The sequence below is a fragment of the Toxotes jaculatrix genome, chromosome 10 (assembly GCF_017976425.1).
Source record: "Toxotes jaculatrix isolate fToxJac2 chromosome 10, fToxJac2.pri, whole genome shotgun sequence".
Lineage (NCBI taxonomy): Eukaryota > Metazoa > Chordata > Actinopteri > Toxotidae > Toxotes > Toxotes jaculatrix.
In genome coordinates, this window is record NC_054403.1 from 12441633 (window position 1) to 12462420 (window position 20788).

Sequence of the window (20788 nt, forward strand, 5' to 3'; positions counted from 1 at the left end):
CATTTATACTGCACAAAAACTATATGTACTGTTACTTAAAAAAAATTAACAACTTTAAAAACCATTTCCTGTACATTAAATAATATATAACATTAAATAATTCCAGAAGCAACAACTGTATGTGTGTAACTACTACATACATGAATCTATCATTTCATAGACTGTGTTGATATTATTTAAAATTGACTGGTCGTTCAAGAAAATTGAAAACCAATGTTTCTTCTTTTTTTCAAATACAGCTCCATGTTGTTTTGGTAAAATCACATAGATCAACATAAAAATCACCCTAGACAAGAGCTGGTAAATTTTCCTACGGAGACATTCTAATGAGCTCTCTGTCCCATCATTAGACACTGTAAATATATATGCATATGAGAAAGGCATCCCAAAGTATTGGTGTTGTAGATATTTTGTGATTTCCATTGTTTTATTCTAGTAAAAAACAAAATAAATTGCAAAATTGTAGTTTGTAGAGTAGCTTTTATTGAATGTCTCAAAACAACACACTGATAATATAACATAAGACGAATGCTCAGAGATACTGTAAGTGCAAGTTAATATTAAATACGGCGCTTGTGTAGAAAATCACAAACAGCTACTTTTTTAGTAAATTAAAAACAAACATTCTGAATGTAATAGAGACTTATTAAGCCATTTTCAGTGTCTCTTTAACCAAGACCCCTATTCCATCAAAAACTTTGTGAATGGGAGCGTTGCACATGAAGGCACAGGTGGTGACCAGCTTGTTTTTGACATCAACATGAGCTTCTTCCACATCCTTGTTCACGTGTTTGCAGCCCATCTCCTTCAGAGCACCTGCTGTCTGAGCATAGGGCCACCTGAAGAGGGCAACAGAGAGACAGTTAGTTGTAGACTCATTTACAAAATCATTATATTATTAATATTATTATTGTTTTTACATATCAATAGACATCCAATGAAGACAAAACTATTTCACTCACTTTTCACACTCCTTGTCCTGCCCCACGGTGAGCTCACAGCCAGGCAGGATTTTGGCAGCCAGGACTGGGGAGATGCAGCACATGCCCAGAGGCTTTCCAGCTTTGTGGAAAGCTTTGATGAGCTTCTCCAGTTGTGGCTGGATGGTGCAGTCCTTATTCTTCACTGCCCAGTCACTCAGGTTCTTAGCCACACCAAAACCCCCTGAACAGAAACACACACAGGGAGGATATAGCTAGCATATCACCAAAAGTTAGGTTAAAAAAAAAAGAAGTTAAATATTTTACTTTATAGTGTTTATTTATGGCTGACTCTGTTTCACCTGGGATGATTGCAGCATCAAATGCTGACACATCTAACTTGGCCAGATCAGTCACATCACCCCTGGCGATACGGGCACTTTCCTGCAGGATGTTTCTTTTCTCCTCTGTAGGTTTCCCCTCGCAGTGATTTACCACATGCATCTGATCTGCATTCGGAGCAAACATCTGCACCTGAAATGAAACACTAACATGTAAAATGTTCTATTTCTGATCTTTTTAGAGTTGTTATTAAACTTAAATTGTTGTAACTGTATCTCAGTGGGTCAGGATTATGATAGAGATGAACTGAGCTCTTGCGTTGCTAAACAAATAGACAGAAAAGTAGACGTGAGCACTAAAATGGGACTGGATTTCGAAGTCTTAAATAAAATAACAGATAAATACAGTGTAACATGTTCATTTCTCTTCTTTTCTTGCCCTTACTTTTGCTCCAGCACGACTCAGGTGGACGAGGACAGCGGAGGCCTCGTGGATCTCTGTGCCATCATAGACGCCACAGCCTGAGAGAATAACTGCAACACGCTTCGCCATGATTCCTGTAAATCACACACGCAAAAAGAACTATAAACTCAAAAGATATGTAGACTATCTGGACTTCAAAACTTTTCCTACTCAGACATCATTAAATGTTTATCCCCTATTTGTTTCACCATCAGATCTGTAGAACATTTGATTAACTAAGCAGTGTGCCTGTGCCACCTGTTGGGTGTTTACATTAAAAATTTACAGAGCTAGGTGAGAAAGGAGTCTCAGGTGTGCTGCTGTTGCTGCCAGGTAACAGTGCTGACACCAGTAAAGAGAAGTTACAGGAAAAGGCTTGTAAACTCTGCCAGAATAATAAATGCAGTACTTCCAAATGAATATGTAACAGACACTTATAAAATATTACATAGAAAGTTGTGATTAAGTTTAGACAGCAGAAGTAAAGATATCATAGATTCAGTAGATCTCACCTTGTATATGCAGGTGGCCTGACCGTGTGTGTGATCGAGCTGTTCAGTAGAGGTGTGCTGGCTGAGCTCTGAAGCAGACTCTTTGTAGTCCTGCCTGCCTCTGCTGTCTCCTCCCACACCAACCTGCTGTCCCAAAGGCTGATGTCATGCTACTTACAGGAAACCAGGAACACTGCTGGATATTAATGGTCACCCTGGGGAATAAAATGCTGAATCATTCCTCTCAATGTTTGAACAGTGACACTGGAAACAGGCTTACTTTCAAAGCTCTGTGGTCGAGACTCTCTCTCTCTCTCTCTCTCTGTGTGCGTGTGTGTGCGCGCGTGTGTGCGTGCGTGTGTGTGTGTACCTTTACATGCCCTAATTTTTAGATATTTTGTTCAGTTAATGCATATGGAGTATTAGGTATTTGCACATTAGTAAGCAACAGATGGAGGCAAAAGTTTAGTCGAGCAACCACACATAAGGTACATAAATCCTCAGATCTGTGTTATTAATTATTCACTGGCTAAAAGCCATAAATTAAATTATTAATATTTGGGTTGATGCAATACAAGAAAAATGCGCGTTCATATTTAGACTTGAAGAAATATTACGGTTTCGGACAAACATTTGGTTCATATGGTTTCACATAAACCATATGAAGTATGGAACACAGGTGTATTTATTTTTTATAGACGTAACGTTATATCCTTGCCGATAATACATAATAATACGGCAGCTGAGTAACTTTAGATTTCAGATATTTCTTACTTGCGGGATCATTGCGACAGTTGCCTGTTTTCTCTCCGTACAATGACGGGTCTGTGTTATTTCCCGGTAAAGGCGCAGCTTCTCCTCTCAGGTTTCTCCTGCGTGCTGACGTCACACAGAGACGTATAAAATGCAGTCTCACGCTTTCAGAGATCCACTTCAGCTATGGCTCACCTGCACTCACTACACCTGTCCGTGGGCATTCTGGGCATCTGTGGCGGTAAGGTTTTATGCGCATCAGTTACGATTTTTTTTTTGTTGTTGTTTGTTTGTTTAACATTTGTATAAAGAAGCGAATTTTATATACATATGCTAAAAATCCTACTGCACTTTGATATCAAAATTCAGAAATCATGCAGTGTAATTTTTGAAAACTAAAACCTTAATTAAAAACAAAACAAAAAGAACGTTCTTGTTAATAATGAAGAGTCATGGCACTATTACACTATTACTTAACAAGGTAACAATGAAATAGAACTTTTTGGCTTTTGTTGTGACTTATAGGTTCACTCCTGCTTTTGGTGAACAACTATGCCAGCTCACCTGAAGAAGACTTCATCCCCCATACTGCTCTGGGGATTCTGCTCCTCATCATTGCAGCCCTCTTAGCTTATGCAGGTTGGTTTTTGAGAATTGCATGCAAGTTTTATTTAATTTGTTTTTTAACTGGTTGTTGATTTATTTTTGTGTGTAAAACTCATAATTCTCTCCCTGGTCCCTCTCCTCTGTTTACTCTCTGTCTCTTAGGTGTCCGTCGCAGTCTGTCCCACGCCCAGCTGTTTTCGTCTCTGTGTCTGACTGTCTCTGCTCTGTGGTGTGGTTCAGGTCTGGTGTACATCCTGGTGGGGCAGGGAGTGCTGCAGCCCACAGAGCTGAGATCCTCTCTGGTCCCTGGTCTGGCAGCATTTACTTTAGCTTTGCTCATCATAGGCAGCGTTGCGCTCATAGTAAAGAAGGGAGTTCTGTCTGTCATAGCTGTCTCTATTAGCTTAGCATGTGCCCATCAAATCGCTGGTCTGTCAGCTGCAGGTTTTGGTCAGTCTGCCACAGCTGCTAACTACCTCTTTGTCTGTCTGGTCGGTGCTTACTTCGGATTTGGGCGTTTGCTGTCAGCTATCACTCATGGTAAAGTGGAACTTCCAGGAACCGGCCTGAAGAGAAAAGCTGAGCTGAGAACGGAGCAGAACCAGGGGTGTGGTGATGCAGTGTCGGTGGGTTTGGTAATGAACTTGTTGTCTGCCTCGGTGTTAGCCTGTCCTCTGTTAGGTGTGGTCCCCCGGCTCTCCACCAGTCATGTCCCCTGGCTTTGGACAGCTGGAGTGTTCCAGCTTGGCATGTGTGTGCTCTTTTACAGAACCATGGACACACTAGCTGCCACTTTTTATGGGTTCACTGCTCTGTTGAAATTTGCTGAAGGTTACAGTGCTCTCTTATCCTTCTACTCAATCCAGCCTTTCTCCCCTGTTCCCTTCCCCGTCGTCTTCTCTGTGCTTTTCTTCATCCTGGCTCTGTTCAGTTGTCAGAAGAACCTGCTGGAGGGGCTCTACCAATTATTCTTTGTAGCCTATTGTATTGCCATTGCAGCCCAGCCTCAAGGCTTCTTCCAAGCAGGCACTCAGGGTGTACAGGCAGCTATATTTGTAGTCTCTGCCATCATGCTTTTAATTACCACATTCAATATGGTCTCCAGCACCGCGATTCCCACAGGAAAGGGCCATTTCAAAGCTTTAGTAACCAGGATTCGGGGTCTTACTCTCAGAGCACAAGATAAAGAGCTGCATACACCTCACCTGGGCTATTCCAAATATGCAGATGCAGAGGTGTTAGGCCACGCCTGCAGTGTTTTGGCTGCTTTTGCTGTCACAGCCACAGTTGGTGACAGAAATCCTCTGTCTGTGCTGGTTCTACCCTGGGTGGTGGTGGCTGGTGGGGTCCTCCAGCTGCTCTGTGGCTCAGTAGCTTTTGCTCGGGGTAAAACCTTTGAGAGCACAGTTTTTATCCTGTATGGGGTGATGTGGACAGTGTGGGGGTTGACACGATACGGCGGCCTGTACGGTGAATCCAGAGGCTTTAATGTGGCTGTCGGGATCATTAGCTTCATGCTGTTTAACTGTTTAGTGACAGCTGCGGCACTGTTTCTAAATGTCACTTGGTTTGCTTACGCCCTCACCTTCCAGCTCATCCTCATTAGCTTCCTGCTGGATGCAGTGGGTGCTCTGCCTTATGGTTATGACATAGGAGTCACTATCATCTTTGGTCTCGTCAGTTTTTATTGCTTCCTTTGCCACATTTTCAACAGCACCTTCCAGTCCCCCCAGATCCCCTTAGGGAAACCTTTAGTCAAGCTGAGTGGTGTTGGGGGAGGCGCACATACCTGTCCTCATGTACCAGCCCGCAAGGCCACATCTGTCCAGCAGATTGCAGGTGAGATATAAAAGACAGCATGATATTGATTTATAAAATAAATTCATTTATGTACATGATATGAATCTTTTTTTTCCCTTCTGCAGAAATCATGAAAAACGGTGGCATATGTGGAATGCCTACTGACACTGTTTATGTGCTGGTGGCAGCTTGCAACAGGCCTGATGCAGTTGTTAAAGCTTACAGGTGAGTTTCTGTTTTCCAGAGAAAGCCTTTATCAGAATCCATTTATTGATTCACTCTCATTACTCTCTAATTGCTGTGTTTGACTTCAGGGTGAAGAAGCAGGCGCAGGACCGACCCATGTCCATGTGGATCTCCTCCATCAAGCAGTTGGAGCCGGTGCGACACCTGCTGAGCCCTCTGCTGCTGGACTTCATGGAGGCTGCATGGCCCTCGTCCATTAGCATGGTGATACCCAGAGGTAGGTGTGTGTTTTTGGACGTTTGCTCATTTGACTGTGTAAGATTTTTGTGTGTATTGCTGTGAGGGTGCCTTGTGTTGCATGGTGAGTGTATTTTGAGCATTATATTGGTCTCTTGTCTTACACAGGTCCATGGATGGACACTTTTGGTTTGGGAGATGCTGCCCAACACATAGGGACTCCACAAAGCATTGCTATCAGAAACCCAGACTGTTCTGTGGCCACTCACCTCATTAATCTGGTAAAGGCTGCGTATGAGGAACACTGCAGGTCTGAGTGAAACTTGTCAGCAGAGCTTTAGTGAATACAAATACTCCTTCTTCTGGCAGGTGGGGCCCATCGCAGTAACCTCAGCCAACCCTACAGGCGAGGCAGACACAACTCATCACAACCAAGTTTATGCCAAACTGGGAGACAAGGTAATGATTATAATTTAGTTTCTGTAAAGAGGCACTTGTTGTTGTTTTTTTTTTTTTACAGTAAATGTGTGTATTTTTTTTTGGTGTAGGTGGATGGTGTACTATGTGATGGCCCCTCCCCAGAGAACATTGCATCTACTGTGGTTGACTGCACTAAGATTGAAACAGGACACATTGGTTTCTTCAGAGTGGGTCTCATTCCTAAATCCAAGGTAATACATTGCTCTGTTCATCCTGAGGAAACAGTTTCACTTTATTACATGCTCACACTAATGTCTGCCTCTGTTTGCCTGCTTCAAAGGTTCTTCAGATCTTTGAGGAGGTTCAGAGGAGACACAGACAGGGGCAGACCAATCCGGCTTTTGAGTATGATCTGCATCTACCAGAAACACACCAGGACGTAAGTTCAGAAGAGGACAACACAACAGAGTCGGGAAGAGGAACAGGAAGCGCAACACCATCCACAGTTTCATCTGAGCAAAGTCCAGTGCTCAGAAATGGATCATAGTATCAATGCACTGCTTAAAAATGCTGCCAACTGTAGCATAAAGTCGAAAGTACACAACATAACTATCACTAAATAAAAAATAAAAAAATGACATGCACACAATCGTACATGCTATCACTCGTAAAATTACTATATAACGTAATTTATGTTTTATACTGTACATAAATATGTATATATTGATATTTTTTGCATATTAGCTGCACTTTTGCAAATGTTGTATTTTAAATAACATTAATGCACTGTATATACTTTAATGTTAAAATTATATTAAATTATTTCCAGAACCAGTTGCAATTATATATACAATGCTGTTTTAATACATGATTGATCATGTGTTTTATTCCATTGAACAATAATTATAATAACATTTACAGATCACTGCCCAATATGAAAGTTGTCTCTTGCACTGTAACTGCACATTATGGGCAAAATTTCTTAAAGCCTAACTGCAAGGAGTAGATAAATAAGGAAACAGGACATCCAAAGACAAAATATATGTGATAAAATTAGTAATAATTACATCACAGGTTCAGTTTTGGATTCAAAAATATCACGTTTTATTAAATATAGTCTGATGTTGCCTGAATCAAGTGGATCTCTTCCAAATATGGATAAATAACATTTTGGAATATTACCTGTAATTTGTAAGGCACTGTTCTAAGCAAAGTAAAGAAGCTCAGTACAAACTATGAACAGCAGCAGCAATAAATGTGCGATTATTGCAGTTGATGTGCTCATGGAAACCCACTGTTTTGATACTTTTAATATCATACTTATTTTAAAGCACCAACACACCCAAAGTCTGAATGACACAGGTGTTTTCTCTCCCACTCTCTTCTCAACACTGTGTAGTCAAGAACAGACTGTGCTTGACTGATGCTCCCCTCGCTCTCCCGTTAGCTTTGTTGCAGCTGTGAAGGGAGGACAGTTACAACAAAATCATTGTCATTTGTTCGTAGAGTTTGGTGATTTCACGAACGATAATTCGCGGTATTGCTTCACCCAAAATCAGCTTGACTAGAGGTGCTACACTGGTGTCTGTATTTGCAGACACCAGTGTTTGCAATACCATTAATATAGAAACCCTGAAATCACATCCAACATTTCCTTTCAATAAACTGCAAAGGATGTCAACCAGTTTTGCACTGGATTAGGATTAAGGTTATTGATTGATCAAGTCAAGATTTTATGACATCCTGTCTAAAAATAGCCACAAACACAGGCCTTAGTGCAACTATGGAGATTTCATGAATTGTATTTTGGGAATCTAAAGTCAGGAAGCCAGTTTCAGCACTGTTTGTTTAATTTTCTAAACAAAGTTCAGGTGAGACTGAATATAAATGGTAACTGAGCCCACTCTGTAATGTTCAAAAACTGGAAAAAATGTTGATTAGCATCAGTTTGAGTGGAAATTAAATCATATCATTACAATGATTAAAAACAGAGTTAGGATCAGGGTAACGTGATCTGTAGAGACCTGAAACCCAGGTTTTGTTCTCTGATAGGTGACAGTGAACAACTGGGGACCATCTTGTGATGGGATCACACCAGTCAAGACACCCATCAAAACACTGACTCTCAGAGCTTCTGAGTACACAACAGTCATAGGTGGGACCACACCCATTTTAAACTTGGACTTTATTTTGATCTCAACTACATACCTGTTTTGTGACTGCATTTTGCTCAGTTATGACACTATAACGATGACAACATCTGTCCACATACAGCAAACAGAGACAGTACTCAGAAATGCCTTTCTCACCAGGGGAGGCAGTTTTGCAGGTTCCCGCTACAGTAGATGTATCCAGGACTACATTTTGCAACGATGACATACACACACTCATGAGTTGGGTAATGATCTGAAAAAGAAAGATTTACCAGAAGAAACACCTTCAGCATATGTAAGGTGTTTCTTCACCTGTTTCTTGCAAACACTACTGTATCCTGATTTTACGTCACTAAGCTCTCTGAATGAATGTTTTGTCTCCTGAAACTACTTCCTTACTGCGTTTTCTGTTACTGTAAATTTACTCAATGAGAGTCCTTTGGTATGTACCTGATAAATAAGTAAACAGTCATTGGAAACTGAGGAGCAAAGAACCATACAAACCAGGGCAGGGTTTAATCTTTTCAGAAATCTTTTCATGTCATTGAATAAACAGGCCACTCTTTGGACCAAAGAGTGCAGCAGTGTATGTTTTTCAATGACTGTTTACCACAGCGACTGAGCAAGCAATCTATCTTCATTTGCAGCCAGAACTGTAGAGGGACTTAATAAGACAGCATATTAATTCTGAATTGCTCTAAAACTACTCTGACAGTGTTAAAGTGCTTCCTGGTAATGAGTTACTTAGTAAGAGCAGCAGGTTCCTAGTTCGTTCAAAAGCAGCATTTATTATTTAAACAGGGAAATCCCCAAAGATAACATATCTTTGGGGAGCTCAGCTTGTGTTTGAGAAACTTTGAAGGTGATGTACCAGGAAAATTATCTACTTCAATCTGAACAAGTGGGATAATTACAAGGACATTTCCTTGTGGTTGCAGATATTCCAGTTTTTTGAGGGGACGAGACATGTCAGGGAAATAATTTACTCCAGTGATAAGAGTTTTGGTTATATTTAAATGGAACTCAAGGGACTCAAATGGCTATTTCCTCATCACTTAATATATCTGTATCTTTCTTTTTTCTGTCGTGATGTATCAGGAAATTAATCTTTCGTCCCGAGTATGAGGTTTTTGATTTAATTTAGAAATGACTTCTGTTCTTAAAACAGTCAGATGACAAAGAATCTGATCTTGCATTTGTGTTTTTTTCACGGTCTCATATTTGTTGATAATTACTACATCACCATCAAACAGTATGTAAGGAAATTCAAATAATTTGTCTGCCTCTTTCAGAAAAAGTCTGAAAAATTCAGCTTCTAAAAGAATTACTTTTTGTAACTTCTCATAACAACTACATCCAACCTTATCTGATCCCTGACTTAGAATAAAGTAAATAAAATCTTCCTGCTGTGGCAAGCAAACCAGCCTAATGAGGATAATAACTTTGGTGATCGATTTACTTTTCATTAATTATCATTATTAAGTCAAAATATTTAACTTGTACAATGGTTTATGACCAAATATCTCCAACAACATTCCCAACAGCCTCGTTGGTGCTTTGTGTTTTAGTGCTAATTAACAAATGTTCGCTTGCTAGAATGCTAAAGTATTAAGATGGTGAACAAGTTAAAAATTATGCCTGCTAAATATCAACATATTAGCACTGTTAATGTGAAGAAGTAAGCGTTTAGCTCAAAGCACTGCCGTGCTAAAGAACAGCTTCACAGTACCAGTAAAGCTGTAAGTCTGTAAATGTAAAACTGTAAATCTTTTCTCATTTAAAGAAACAGTATGGTTTAGGTCCTGTTACTGTTTGTCTAATACGGCATGTTTACAGTAATACCTTGTGCCACTGCCTATAATTCTTTATTGGTATGTGTAAAAAAGGTTGTGTCTCGTCCCTTGGATGTTTCCTGTGTGACACATCCATTGCTGTGCTTGTTCACCCTGTGGTGTGTACTCTGTGTCATCATAGGTTTCCAGTGTCTTATCTCATGTACAATTTTGCAATTGCGCTAATGGAAAAAATGCAGCTGGTTGTGTGAGTTTACTGGACTGCATATTTTCATTTTGGATTAGTATGTTTTAATGTAGAATGTGTTTGAAAAAAAAAATTATTTAATGAATCTGGTTTTCCCCTTAATGCATCAGTTACAGTACAAATTCAAACTTGGAGCACCGTGATAGCCTGGTGCTGAGACGAATACAATATACAGTCATTGCTACACATCTGCATTTCATTTTCCCGAATGCTCTCAAAAATAGGTTAAAAATTAATTTATTATTAATTTATTGAAGCCCATGTTACAGGTAATATTATTATTTTGCTTTTAGGACACAGACATCATGACATTCGTTAAATTCACTGTTTATTTTTCACAGAATTATTAAGTGCAAGAAGACACAATGAGCTTAAATACACACAGTAACATAAGACAAAATTTCAGTTCCAACCTTAAAATTAACATAAGTGCAAAATTCACATCAACATACAGCATAACTTAAATGAATAAACATATATTTACAGAATGATTATAGTTGTATAACAGTCATCTCACAAAAACAATAATATTTATCAAATAATAACATAAATGTCAAAGTTCTTAAAGTTCCCTGCCAGAATGATACTTCATGTAAAATAAATCCTTCACTGATAATTGTCCATTAAGGATATTGTGAGCTTCAAATGGATATATTCTTCTTCATCAAGACATCCACATTTACACATATACATAATATAAGCAACTGTACTCCATTTTTTCTTTCATTCTTTCTCATCATTTTTTCCCAAAATGTCCCAGAGGTTGTTGAATGGATATAGCGGAGGTGTTTAATCAGATCTTGTGGGGAACCAGGTGTTAAGAGGCTCTTAGAAAGGAGAGAAATAAGGTAGGTCACAATCACACCATACTGCTTTTCACTCTGTCAAAGATCTGTTGGACTTTAACTGCAGGGACACAGCCTTCCCTCACAATGGTGATGGTCCCTGTGGAAAGAGTAAGATAGGCCTGAGTTAGAAAGTGTCTGTTAAAACATAAAAAAATAGAGAATGTAATGGGAATATTTTTCTATTGTACCTTCATCAATCTTTAGGCAGTTGACCACAGTAGAGGCGACAACTTCATTAGAATTACCATCACACAGAACTCCTTGGATCTTGTGTCCCAGTCGGCTGCAGCAAAATAAAAGGCAGCAGAAGGGGTAAGTGAATGTGCAGATTGAAGCCAAAAGGAAATTAAATGCTGTCATAGTTTAAGTCATAAATCAAATTCAATGAAGCGACGTGGTGTAGGGATTTGTGGGTGAGCAGAATAACAGAAGATGTGCATGAGGACTTAAGAACAGTAAAGTTCTGTTTAAAAGATGCTTACTTGATGACCATGCTGTGGTGGGTGCTGTCTGCCTCTCCACTGGGATTGGCTGAGGTTATGGCAAGGGGCCCAGTGATGTCACAAAGGTGGCCGGTCACAGTGTGGTCAGGGACGCGGATCATGATGCTGTCCCTGGTACCAACCCGGTCGTAAGCTGGGCCCACTCCTACACATGATAAATTAAAAGGTAAGGCAAACACTCCTATCTGTACTTTATTTAAGCTCAGCTGAGTTATTAATGTTTAAGTGAAGCTGCCAAAGACTGTTCACCGAGCCTGAAGAGCCAGTCTCCTTTGCTGACGATGCAGCTGATTCCTCCTGGATACACATTCCTCATAAACTCCCAGAGCAGAGGACTGAAGGGAGGCTTGGCAGCTACCAGCTGCTCCACACTAGAGATGCAGATACAGATGGGCTTCTCTGCTGGTCTGTCCTGGAGCAGGTCACAGAAAACAGGAAACACACAATGTGGAAACTGGATTTAATGATCTGTCCCATATTACATTTCAGCTAGAACCTCATGTTTCATCCTTACTTTAATGTTGTAGATTTTCTCTATAGCCTGAGGATTCTTGCAGGAGGCGGCCAGGGCATAGACTGTGTCTGTGGGGATACCACATACTCCACCTTTCTCCAGAAGACCAGCGATCTTCAGGAGACCACTGGTGAGTCGTGAATCAGCGACAGGACAGGACAGCTCTGGAGAGGTTTCCTGCTTCACTTTCTCCTGAGACAGGCCACAGAGGTAGGGACACATTCATAAAGTGAACAGGATGAACACCATTATGGAATCAGATGAGGAATGCAATATGAGTCCTCAGATTAGTTACCTTTAATAAGGAAGGTCCCATAGGTAGAAGTCTCTGTGAGAAGATGCAGTTGACCAGTGATGCCAGAGCTCCATATACACAAATTATTGAAAGCAGAGCAAGCATGGCCACTGTAAAAAAAAAAGTGTTGTCACAATATTTTGATAAGTTAATGGCTTTTTGCAGAAAGAACTTTAATTTAAGCCTATTTCCCCATTTAAAAACCTGTAAGCTATGTGTAGGATGAGGCTTTGTCTATGCTTACTTTCTAGTTCGTACGGCAGTCGCTGCAAGGTGGACAGCAGGAAGCAGACCAGAACAACCTCCATGACTGTTGTTAGAAACAGCAAAACTAGATTCCTGTATGCAGCTGATATAACCAGCGGAAGGAATTACAAGTGGCTCCGTTAGTAATAGCAGTATTAATGATAATAATATTTCTTTCTGAAAGACAATGTGGTTCACCTTACCTATGAGCATGAGGAAGACATTAATGACCAGGAAAGCAATGGCTCCTGCTGTAAAACCATAGGAGGCTTCTGTAGAAAGCTGCAGCAGGTTACCTGGAAATAAAACAACTTGTGATTAGGAATTTAAATAATATAGCCATTGGAAATCTCTTTTTAATCACATTTGTACAAACATACCTGCAAACCTAAACCAGGTCCAGGTTGCCCACACTGCTACATAGAGGGCCGAGATGACGGATCCAAAATGGCCACCTCCAGTAACTTGCAGCCGGCTGACATAAACCTGGATGATGGCTCCAGAGATGAGGACCCAAGGGACTGTCAGATTGAGGAAGGTGGGGTTTGAGCTTGACACGCGTGTATGCAGGGCAGAGAGAGCTGCAACTCCATTTGAAAGGTAGAACAGGGCGTCTGAAGCCTGATGCACCCTCTGGTCTCCCTGATTAGATCTGCTGCACTTGAAGGCTCTCTGTAGCTGTTCAGTGGAGACGGGCTGAGAGCCAACAGGGATGAGAGACTTCTCTGCTATTGTGTTGATGAGACGTGAGAAAGTACCATAAAGGGAGGCTGCAGTGAACAGGGAGCAAGCTACACCAAAGAAGATGTAGTAACCCTGGAGAGGGATCTGAGGGATTGTTGAGACAGTGAGCAGGACAAAGAGCATGTTGTGGATCAGTTCCAGGACATCCATGTTCAGGCTTCCCACGCAGAGCAACAAGCCTGCTACCACAAAGAACCAGTCCCCCACCATTGATTCCCTCCCTGAGACCACTTTACTGTCCTCTACAATCAGAGCAGATACCACAAACTCATCCCACGCTTTGATCAGCCAATATGTAGCATGAAGACCAAACTTGGTGGTGTGATAGCAATCTTGGCGCAGATGGGCATAGTAACTTGAGAACAGCTGAGCGACTGAGATGATTGAGACCCATGCAGCACCTAGGCCAAAGGACTTAACATACCCAAAGCTGTAGAAAGCGAAGATGAAGGGGGCAACAGTGTCACAGAAGAAACCCAAGGCCATGGGCTCTGCGTATTTTGTGTTTTTCTTTTTCTCTTGTCCAATGCTCTGGGCACTTGCTGAGTTGGCAGTCCCTAGCAGGAGAACGTTAAAGAGAGGGGTACCAAAGCCTTTGAGGACCAGACGCTGAGTCAGACCTTTGAGGAGCAGCGCAGCTGAACCGTAAATGGCAAAAATTAGAATGAGCAACTCGAGGACCCCAGAGACCACAAGAGCCCAAGAGCTCGCCACCAGACCTACTGCTTCAAAAATTAAGGTGGCTGTGATGGCCCCAAAAACAAAAGGCATGATGTAGTTGACTGTAGCGGAGCAGAAGGCTAGGAGGAAGGACAGAAGGATATAGGGGACCAGACCAGCGATTGCTGACTCTTTTATGGACAGAAATAGATATGTGTTGTTCGTCACATTAGTGGACAGGGACATATTGTTTATCATTAGATGTGGTATCAGAGCTGGGGTTTGAGTTTCATCTAAGGCACCAAAGTAGATTCGGGTGGCACCATAACTGCCCCAAAGAGCAGCATAGCCAATGAAGGCAGTGCCACTCAGATGATCATATTTTCTGAAGGAAAGCAGTCCGGCCACCAGTTGGCATATACCACCAATTAGGATCAGATGGACACCTGTAACAATTGTTGTGAATTAGTACAAATCAGTTTTATTTTACTTTTTAATATATTTCCTTGCACATTTACTACAGGCTTTACCTGCAAGGATGTTCTCCACTCCTACTGGTGCAATGCCAGTACGCGCTGTATTGAAGTTCTGCAGAAGTACAAGGAATGCACTGATCCCATTGGATAACATGCCCAGCACTCCTGGCTCACCATAGAAACTGGCTGGAAACCCATCTGATGTTGCCATAGTGTTTTGGTTGTTCTTAAGGTTTCGTTGCACTTAAGTGTTACTGAAACTGAAATGATACATATGACATAGAAAACTTAAAGTACAATACCAAATGCATAAATGATGCATAAATGACTCAAAGGACAAATTGAGTCTACTGTCTTATCTTTGTTTGTGTGTGTAACAGTTTGTTTGGCAAAGTGGGATAATGCTGGGATTTTGCAAATGGATATAATATGGATGTGACACAATCCAAGTTATATGCGGAGAGAGAGGTCACTGTTGTTTGTGGTTGGAAAGAACTTCTTTTTTAGAGCCTCTGAGTGAAAAAATACTCACAAAGACAAAGTTTCTATTTGTAGAGCATTAAACAAAAACAAAATGGGGGGAAAACAAGACTTTATTAATACTTAATTATACTAACTTTAAGAAACATGAATATACACTGGAAATGACAGGCTATCAGTCCTCAGTTATGTGTTATTAATAGAGTATATCAAACTTAAAGTCAAATTGGAGGGTTTTACTCCTTTGGGCTGCTTTCTGTCTTATCTCTCTAAACACTGACAGAAACTTGAGAGTCCCTGGCCCTACCCAGTCTTAAGAGGGCTGACCCACTGTTGCAACGAGACAGCAGCAAGAGACACAGAGGAGAAGCCGTATTCAACTTTCCTGCTCTAATGACTTGAAAGCAGAAGGTATCCACATGAGTAAGGATTTTTATCCTTAACAAACATACTTAGACCATACTTACCCCAAAAACAAGCAAGGTATTATTTTTGATTCGGTCAATTACATTTTATCTGTGTTGTTTTAAAATGTCACAAATAACAACTTTAAATTGTAATAATTTTGTTCTGTAATACAGCATCTTTCAACTAACTTTTATATTTTTTAGCTATTTAGCCCAAGTGAAAAGCATGTTATTACCATCAATTGTTACATGTAATAAAGTCTTTGTGCTGAGCATTGATAAAGTAAATGAAAATAAAGTCTTACCTTGTAAAGATGCTCAGACAGATGAACTGTTGAGTTGTTCTGAAGCAGGGATGAAAGTTTGTCATAAATAAGCCTCCCCTATGTGTAGGAGGAGTTCATGAAAATTCCCCCTCATTATCCTATAACCTGCAACCTGAGAGGTGAGATCACTGTTTCTTACATCACACAATATAGTGCCACTCCTTCTTCCTCCTCTTCTGAGGATGGTGGTGCTGGGTATGATGATGTCTACCGTGGAAATTCCTCCTTTAAATCTGATAAAGGTTTTGTTTTGGATATGCCTGCCCTTCTCTGCTCCTCCCTGGTAGGTATCAGTGTCCATTGTCAGTCCTGGACTATATAAGACAGGTGCCCTCTCAATCCGAAAAGCATCAGCATCCTCAACAACCTGTTGACTGCAAAACTACTGCATCAGTAGAGAAGGAAGAAGGAAGAGTAACGTGAGAGAAACAACTTACTGAAACCATGATCTCCACACTACAGGTAAATATTTAAAGATATTTTTCAAGCCTTTTTTTATTAAATTAATAGAGATCTGAGGTGTAATAAAGGGCATTAATCTTGTTCATGTCTGAGTGGGTAAAGCAGTTTTCTGGGGACACTTAAAACTCTAAAATCCTAACGCAGTTTGTACTGTGTAGGTGTTTTTGTGAGTATGTGGCAGAGGAGAATATAACAGAGCTCTTGTTAAATGTTGAGTGTATTAGATATACAGTACCACACCTGTTACAGCACTACCTCACCAGCACAACGGCTCTTTCAAAAGAAGCACACAGGCTGACTTATATTCATGGTTTAATCAGATCTGAGTCTGACAAAAAAAGGCTTAAAATCTCAGCATGTGTCCACAACCTGTCTGTGTGTGTGTGTGTGTGTGTGTGTGTGTGTGTGTGTGTGTGTGTGTACAGATAGATATTTTATAGCAATATAATAAATGATCTCCTTGCTGGTTAACAGTAGTCAGTAAAAATATTCTGTTTCCTATTTGTCCTGTAGAAAACCATTAGACCAATGTGGGCTGCCAGAGGACTGCATAAGTCAGCAATGGAAGGTAAACTCAACTTTTTTTGTACACTTGGTTCCACTTGACTAGAAACAGAAAGTGTACTCGTGGACAAATAAACATTTCTCCTTTACTTACTCCTGTTCTCTTTTCCCCTGCAGTTTTGAAACACCCAGCCCCTGAGGATACAGTCACAGCTAGCTTTGGGAAGTTCATCAGTGAAATAAAGCCCCAGCACTTGTCCTCCTCAGTCCTCCACCGCAGCAAAAGGATGGTGCTGGACAGCATTGGAGTTGGTCTGATTGGCAGCACAACAGAGGTGTTCGAACTGGTCCTGCAGCACTGCCAGGTGAGGGAGAGGGGAAAGAAAAAAGGGACAAAATAACATTTTCATTGGATCTGAGGCAAAGAGACAGATGAAAGCGAATGCCTGACCTTATATAAACAATCGCCCTGTCAGTATAAACGCTGTGTGGACAGGTGAAATGAAGGGAAAAAAACAGTGGTTATTCTTGTAATAAATGTAGTCATAAATCTTGGGAACAAACAGGGTTTTTATGCCCGATGACCTTTTCCCATAAATTCCTTTTACACAGAAACTGATTCATCCACCACTAACTGAAGAGTGATTACGTGCAAGATATTTAAAGTGAAGTTCAAGTAATGCTCATATGTGATGACTGTAAAATACTGTAATAAAAAAAACACCCTTGTGATGATTCCCTGTTTACCTGTCTCTGTCATTTCCCCTCAGCACATGTATGCGCCTGATGACATCAGCTCTGTATACGGACGTGGGGGCACCAGGCTCTCCCCGACACTGGCAGCTTTTGTCAATGGAGTGGCTGTGAGTATGAATAAAGATGTATCATTATTGTCCCAAGTACACCGGCCAATTTCAGACGCACCAAATCCGTTACCACATCCAGCTATGGTTATTGTGTACCCAGCAGTAGTACAGTCTGGGCAGCCAACCACAGGAGGGGTTGATGAAAATTCTGAATTGACCTTTCCGGGTTGAATTTCCATCATTATGTCTGCAAACACTGCTTGGCCTCCATTCCTAAAGAGGCCACCAGGATGCAAAGCTAATTTCTGCAACGTGCATTTGCTTCTAATGGCTGAAGCCTGTTAAGGCAATTAAAGAGATCTTCCAATTAAAATACATCGGCCACAGAGAGCAGTTAGGGAATGAGTGTTGACCTAGAAAGGAGATGGGTGTAGAGAGCTACACTGCATCATTTGAACACAGATGCAGAGGTTGCAGCTAGCTGCTGTGTTTTTTTCATGAAGCACAACGACCATATGTTCTTGCTCACAGCATGGAAAATTTAGCAGTGACCATCTAAGTGTTCTCGGTATTAAAGAAACAATTATGTACAATCATTTGATTATCAAAATCTTTTTGCTTTCAGACTCACTCCATGGACTTTGATGATACGTGGCACCCTGCCACTCATCCCTCAGGAGCCGTCCTCCCTGCTGTGTTAGCACTCAGTGACATGATACCGTCTAACAGCAAACCTAGTGGCCTGGACTTCCTGTTGGCTTTCAATGTCGGCATCGAGATCCAGGGTCGACTGATGAGGTTCTCTAACGAGGCCCACAACATCCCCAAGAGGTGAGTGCCTCAAACCATGAGTCAGGTGAAAAATAGATCATGTAATTCATTGGCTAACAGTGATCATTATAATCAATATAAAGGCAGTTCCTTTTTGAAGAGCTTTATCTTTTTTTTCTACACAAAGAACAAGTATCCACATGAGTCTAAAGAGATCCATATTTGACTCTGCTGATCTCTGCAGTGTGGTTTACAGGAACGCTGGTGCAGTGTAATGTGCAGTCTCAATGAGCTGTGAAAGGCGTGTTATTATGTTCAACTCAGGGACAGCAGAGGCTCTGTTGGTAGTGTTAGCACAATTAGCCATGTGGAGGAGAATATCGCTCAGGACTCCATTTGGCAAGTGTTTACTCCAAGTCAAATGACCCACCATATTATTTGCTTGTTTATCAAGTACTGAAATGACTATAAAATCTACTTCCTTTAACACCCCTGAAATACGCTGTCTCTGTATGCGAAGAGGACAGTCACGTAAAAGAGAAACTGTTTATACAAAGAGACCTTTACACACAGGAGCTCTGCTGTAACCGTAATGAAGGGGAGTATATATTTAAAGTGCTCCTTTAGCCAGAAGACTAAATTGCTCCAAAACAACTGACCAAAGTGTCTCTTCTCTCCTTCTTTCTCATCACCAGGTTTCACCCTCCCAGTGTTGTAGGGACAATGGGAAGTGCAGCTGCCTGTGCTCGCCTCTTGTCCTTGGATCACTCCCAGTGCAGTCATGCATTGGCCATAGCTGCTTCTCTGTCTGGAGCTCCAATGGCTAATGCTGCCACTCAGTCTAAACCCCTGCACATTGGCAACGCTTCACGTTTGGGGCTGGAGGCCGCTCTGCTGGCCTCCCGAGGTCTAGAGGCGAGTTCCCTGGTCTTGGATGCTGTTGCAGGGGTGGCTGGCTTCAGTGCTTTTTATGAAGACTATGTGCCACAGCCCTTAGAATCGCCCAATGATGGCCATACATTCCTGCTAGAGGAGCAGGACATGGGCTTCAAGCGCTTCCCCGCCCACCTGGGGATGCACTGGGTGGCAGATGCTGCAGCCTCAATCCATAAGCTTCTTGTGGGAGTTGGCCCTGGCACTGTCTCCCCAGCTCAGGTCCAAGAGATCCAGCTCAGAGTCCCTAAATCAAAGTACATCAACAGGCCTTTCCCTGAGTCTGAGCATGAAGCACGCCACTCCTTCCAGTTCAATGCTTGCAGCGCTCTCCTGGATGGTGAGGTGACTGTGCAGTCCTTCACTCCCGCTGCCATGAACCGCCCTGAGCTGCTTGCTCTGCTGAGCCGTGTTCATGTGGAGCATCCCCACGACAACCCTGCTAATTTCAACCACATGTATGGTGAAGTCCAGGTGACACTTGTTGGGGGAGACATTCTGAAGGGACGCTGTGACACCTTCTATGGTCACTGGCGCAACCCACTGACTGATGAGAGCCTGAGGAAGAAGTTCAGAAACAACGCAGGGGTGGTGCTTCCTTCAGAAAAGGTTGAGAGGCTGATTGAAGTGGTGGAGGAGCTGGACAGACTTGGGAACTGCACCCCCCTTCTCTCACAGCTGCAATGAACACTCACATTCATAGAAACTGGCAGTAAAACAGAAATTATTGTACATAAATATATGACAAAAGACACTATAGTGAACAATTAACTGTCAAATTTACAATTAAATTAAATTTTATATAATATTTGTCCAAATCAGTACTGTAGAGTATCACCCAACCAGATTAAAACTCTTAACCCTAAACCCTGTCTCTTTTACCAGTGCTGAAAAACACTGAAATACCTATTGAGCCATCTCAGAACATATTTAACTCATGCATATTTCTCAATTATTTTATTGTATTATTTTTATTTTAATTAGAAATCAATGACTTGTAAAATGTGATCTAGTTATTTTGCAAAGGGAAAATGAGGAAGATTTACATACTTTATACTTTCAAAAATTTATGTTACACATATATTGAGTACTGTACTTTATTTGTGCCAAACAATGGATTATTAAACTGTTAATTTTAACAATGTAAATACAGGAATATTTCCTCTTTGAGAGTCAAACATCTTATTACATAAAAGTAGCATTTCTGTTTGTATGTTTTTGTAGCAATAAAACTACTCAAAAGCACGACCTGAGAATGTTTTGTTTTACAGAGGAGAAAGACGAGAAGATTTTAACAGGTTCTCTTTGGCATAGCAAGAACTACTCACATCTCTTCCTGTGAGTACTTAACCACTTCAATAAACTAGAGGAGTGTACAGCACATTTGCAGGTCACTAGGTCAA

The 20788-nt window shown here is 41.2% G+C and overlaps 4 protein-coding genes across 4 annotated transcripts; 2 read left to right on the forward strand and 2 right to left on the reverse strand.

Moving 5' to 3' along the window:
• Nucleotides 1–466: 466 nt before the first annotated feature.
• On the reverse strand, nt 467–3096 carry LOC121188943 (glutamine amidotransferase-like class 1 domain-containing protein 3A, mitochondrial). The gene is made up of 6 exons (XM_041048892.1): nt 2990–3096; nt 2237–2430; nt 1707–1819; nt 1283–1454; nt 963–1164; nt 467–839 (listed from the first exon to the last, which is right to left on the reverse strand). Exons 3-6 carry the CDS (start codon nt 1812–1814, stop codon nt 647–649), a joined length of 675 nt encoding a protein of 224 aa, XP_040904826.1. The 5' UTR covers nt 1815–1819; nt 2237–2430; nt 2990–3096; the 3' UTR covers nt 467–646.
• A 58-nt stretch (nt 3097–3154) lies between these two features.
• On the forward strand, nt 3155–7048 carry si:ch211-153b23.4 (uncharacterized protein LOC335392 homolog). Its single transcript, XM_041048893.1, has 9 exons — nt 3155–3209; nt 3494–3607; nt 3737–5413; nt 5500–5599; nt 5689–5837; nt 5966–6078; nt 6167–6256; nt 6346–6468; nt 6558–7048. The coding sequence occupies exons 1-9, from the start codon at nt 3155–3157 to the stop codon at nt 6762–6764; spliced, it is 2628 nt and encodes an 875-aa protein (XP_040904827.1). The 3' UTR covers nt 6765–7048.
• Nucleotides 7049–10744: 3696 nt separating this feature from the next.
• On the reverse strand, nt 10745–15915 carry LOC121188940. Its single transcript, XM_041048886.1, has 11 exons — nt 15889–15915; nt 14751–14956; nt 13197–14666; nt 13020–13112; nt 12815–12919; nt 12571–12680; nt 12276–12467; nt 12011–12173; nt 11741–11906; nt 11447–11541; nt 10745–11355 (listed from the first exon to the last, which is right to left on the reverse strand). The coding sequence occupies exons 2-11, from the start codon at nt 14905–14907 to the stop codon at nt 11270–11272; spliced, it is 2637 nt and encodes an 878-aa protein (XP_040904820.1). The 5' UTR covers nt 14908–14956; nt 15889–15915; the 3' UTR covers nt 10745–11269.
• A 344-nt stretch (nt 15916–16259) lies between these two features.
• LOC121188505 (cis-aconitate decarboxylase-like) lies at nt 16260–20558 on the forward strand. The gene is made up of 6 exons (XM_041048301.1): nt 16260–16371; nt 16885–16939; nt 17053–17240; nt 17646–17738; nt 18307–18512; nt 19148–20558. Exons 1-6 carry the CDS (start codon nt 16354–16356, stop codon nt 20070–20072), a joined length of 1485 nt encoding a protein of 494 aa, XP_040904235.1. The 5' UTR covers nt 16260–16353; the 3' UTR covers nt 20073–20558.
• Nucleotides 20559–20788: the final 230 nt, after the last annotated feature.

Bases quoted from the DNA above. Each gene is read 5' to 3' on its own strand.
- si:ch211-153b23.4 (XM_041048893.1), top strand. From the start codon at position 3,155: ATGGCTCACCTGCACTCACTACACCTGTCCGTGGGCATTCTGGGCATC. The intron at 3,210-3,493 runs GTAAGGTTTTAT...TGTGACTTATAG, and splicing joins CATTCTGGGCATCTGTGGCG to GTTCACTCCTGCTTTTGGTG. The intron at 6,079-6,166 runs GTAAAGGCTGCG...TTCTTCTGGCAG, and splicing joins CCACTCACCTCATTAATCTG to GTGGGGCCCATCGCAGTAAC.
- LOC121188943 (XM_041048892.1), bottom strand. From the start codon at position 1,814: ATGGCGAAGCGTGTTGCAGTTATTCTCTCAGGCTGTGGCGTCTATGAT. The intron at 1,165-1,282 runs GTGAAACAGAGT...GTTTCTGTTCAG, and splicing joins TGATGCTGCAATCATCCCAG to GGGGTTTTGGTGTGGCTAAG. The intron at 840-962 runs GTGAGTGAAATA...TGCCCTCTTCAG, and splicing joins CAGGACAAGGAGTGTGAAAA to GTGGCCCTATGCTCAGACAG.
- LOC121188940 (XM_041048886.1), bottom strand. From the start codon at position 14,907: ATGGCAACATCAGATGGGTTTCCAGCCAGTTTCTATGGTGAGCCAGGA. The intron at 12,681-12,814 runs GTAAGCATAGAC...TTTTTTTTACAG, and splicing joins ACTGCCGTACGAACTAGAAA to TGGCCATGCTTGCTCTGCTT. The intron at 11,542-11,740 runs GTAAGCATCTTT...ATTTTGCTGCAG, and splicing joins CACCACAGCATGGTCATCAA to CCGACTGGGACACAAGATCC.
- LOC121188505 (XM_041048301.1), top strand. The intron at 17,739-18,306 runs GTGAGTATGAAT...TTTTGCTTTCAG, and splicing joins CTTTTGTCAATGGAGTGGCT to ACTCACTCCATGGACTTTGA. The intron at 18,513-19,147 runs GTGAGTGCCTCA...TCTCATCACCAG, and splicing joins GCCCACAACATCCCCAAGAG to GTTTCACCCTCCCAGTGTTG.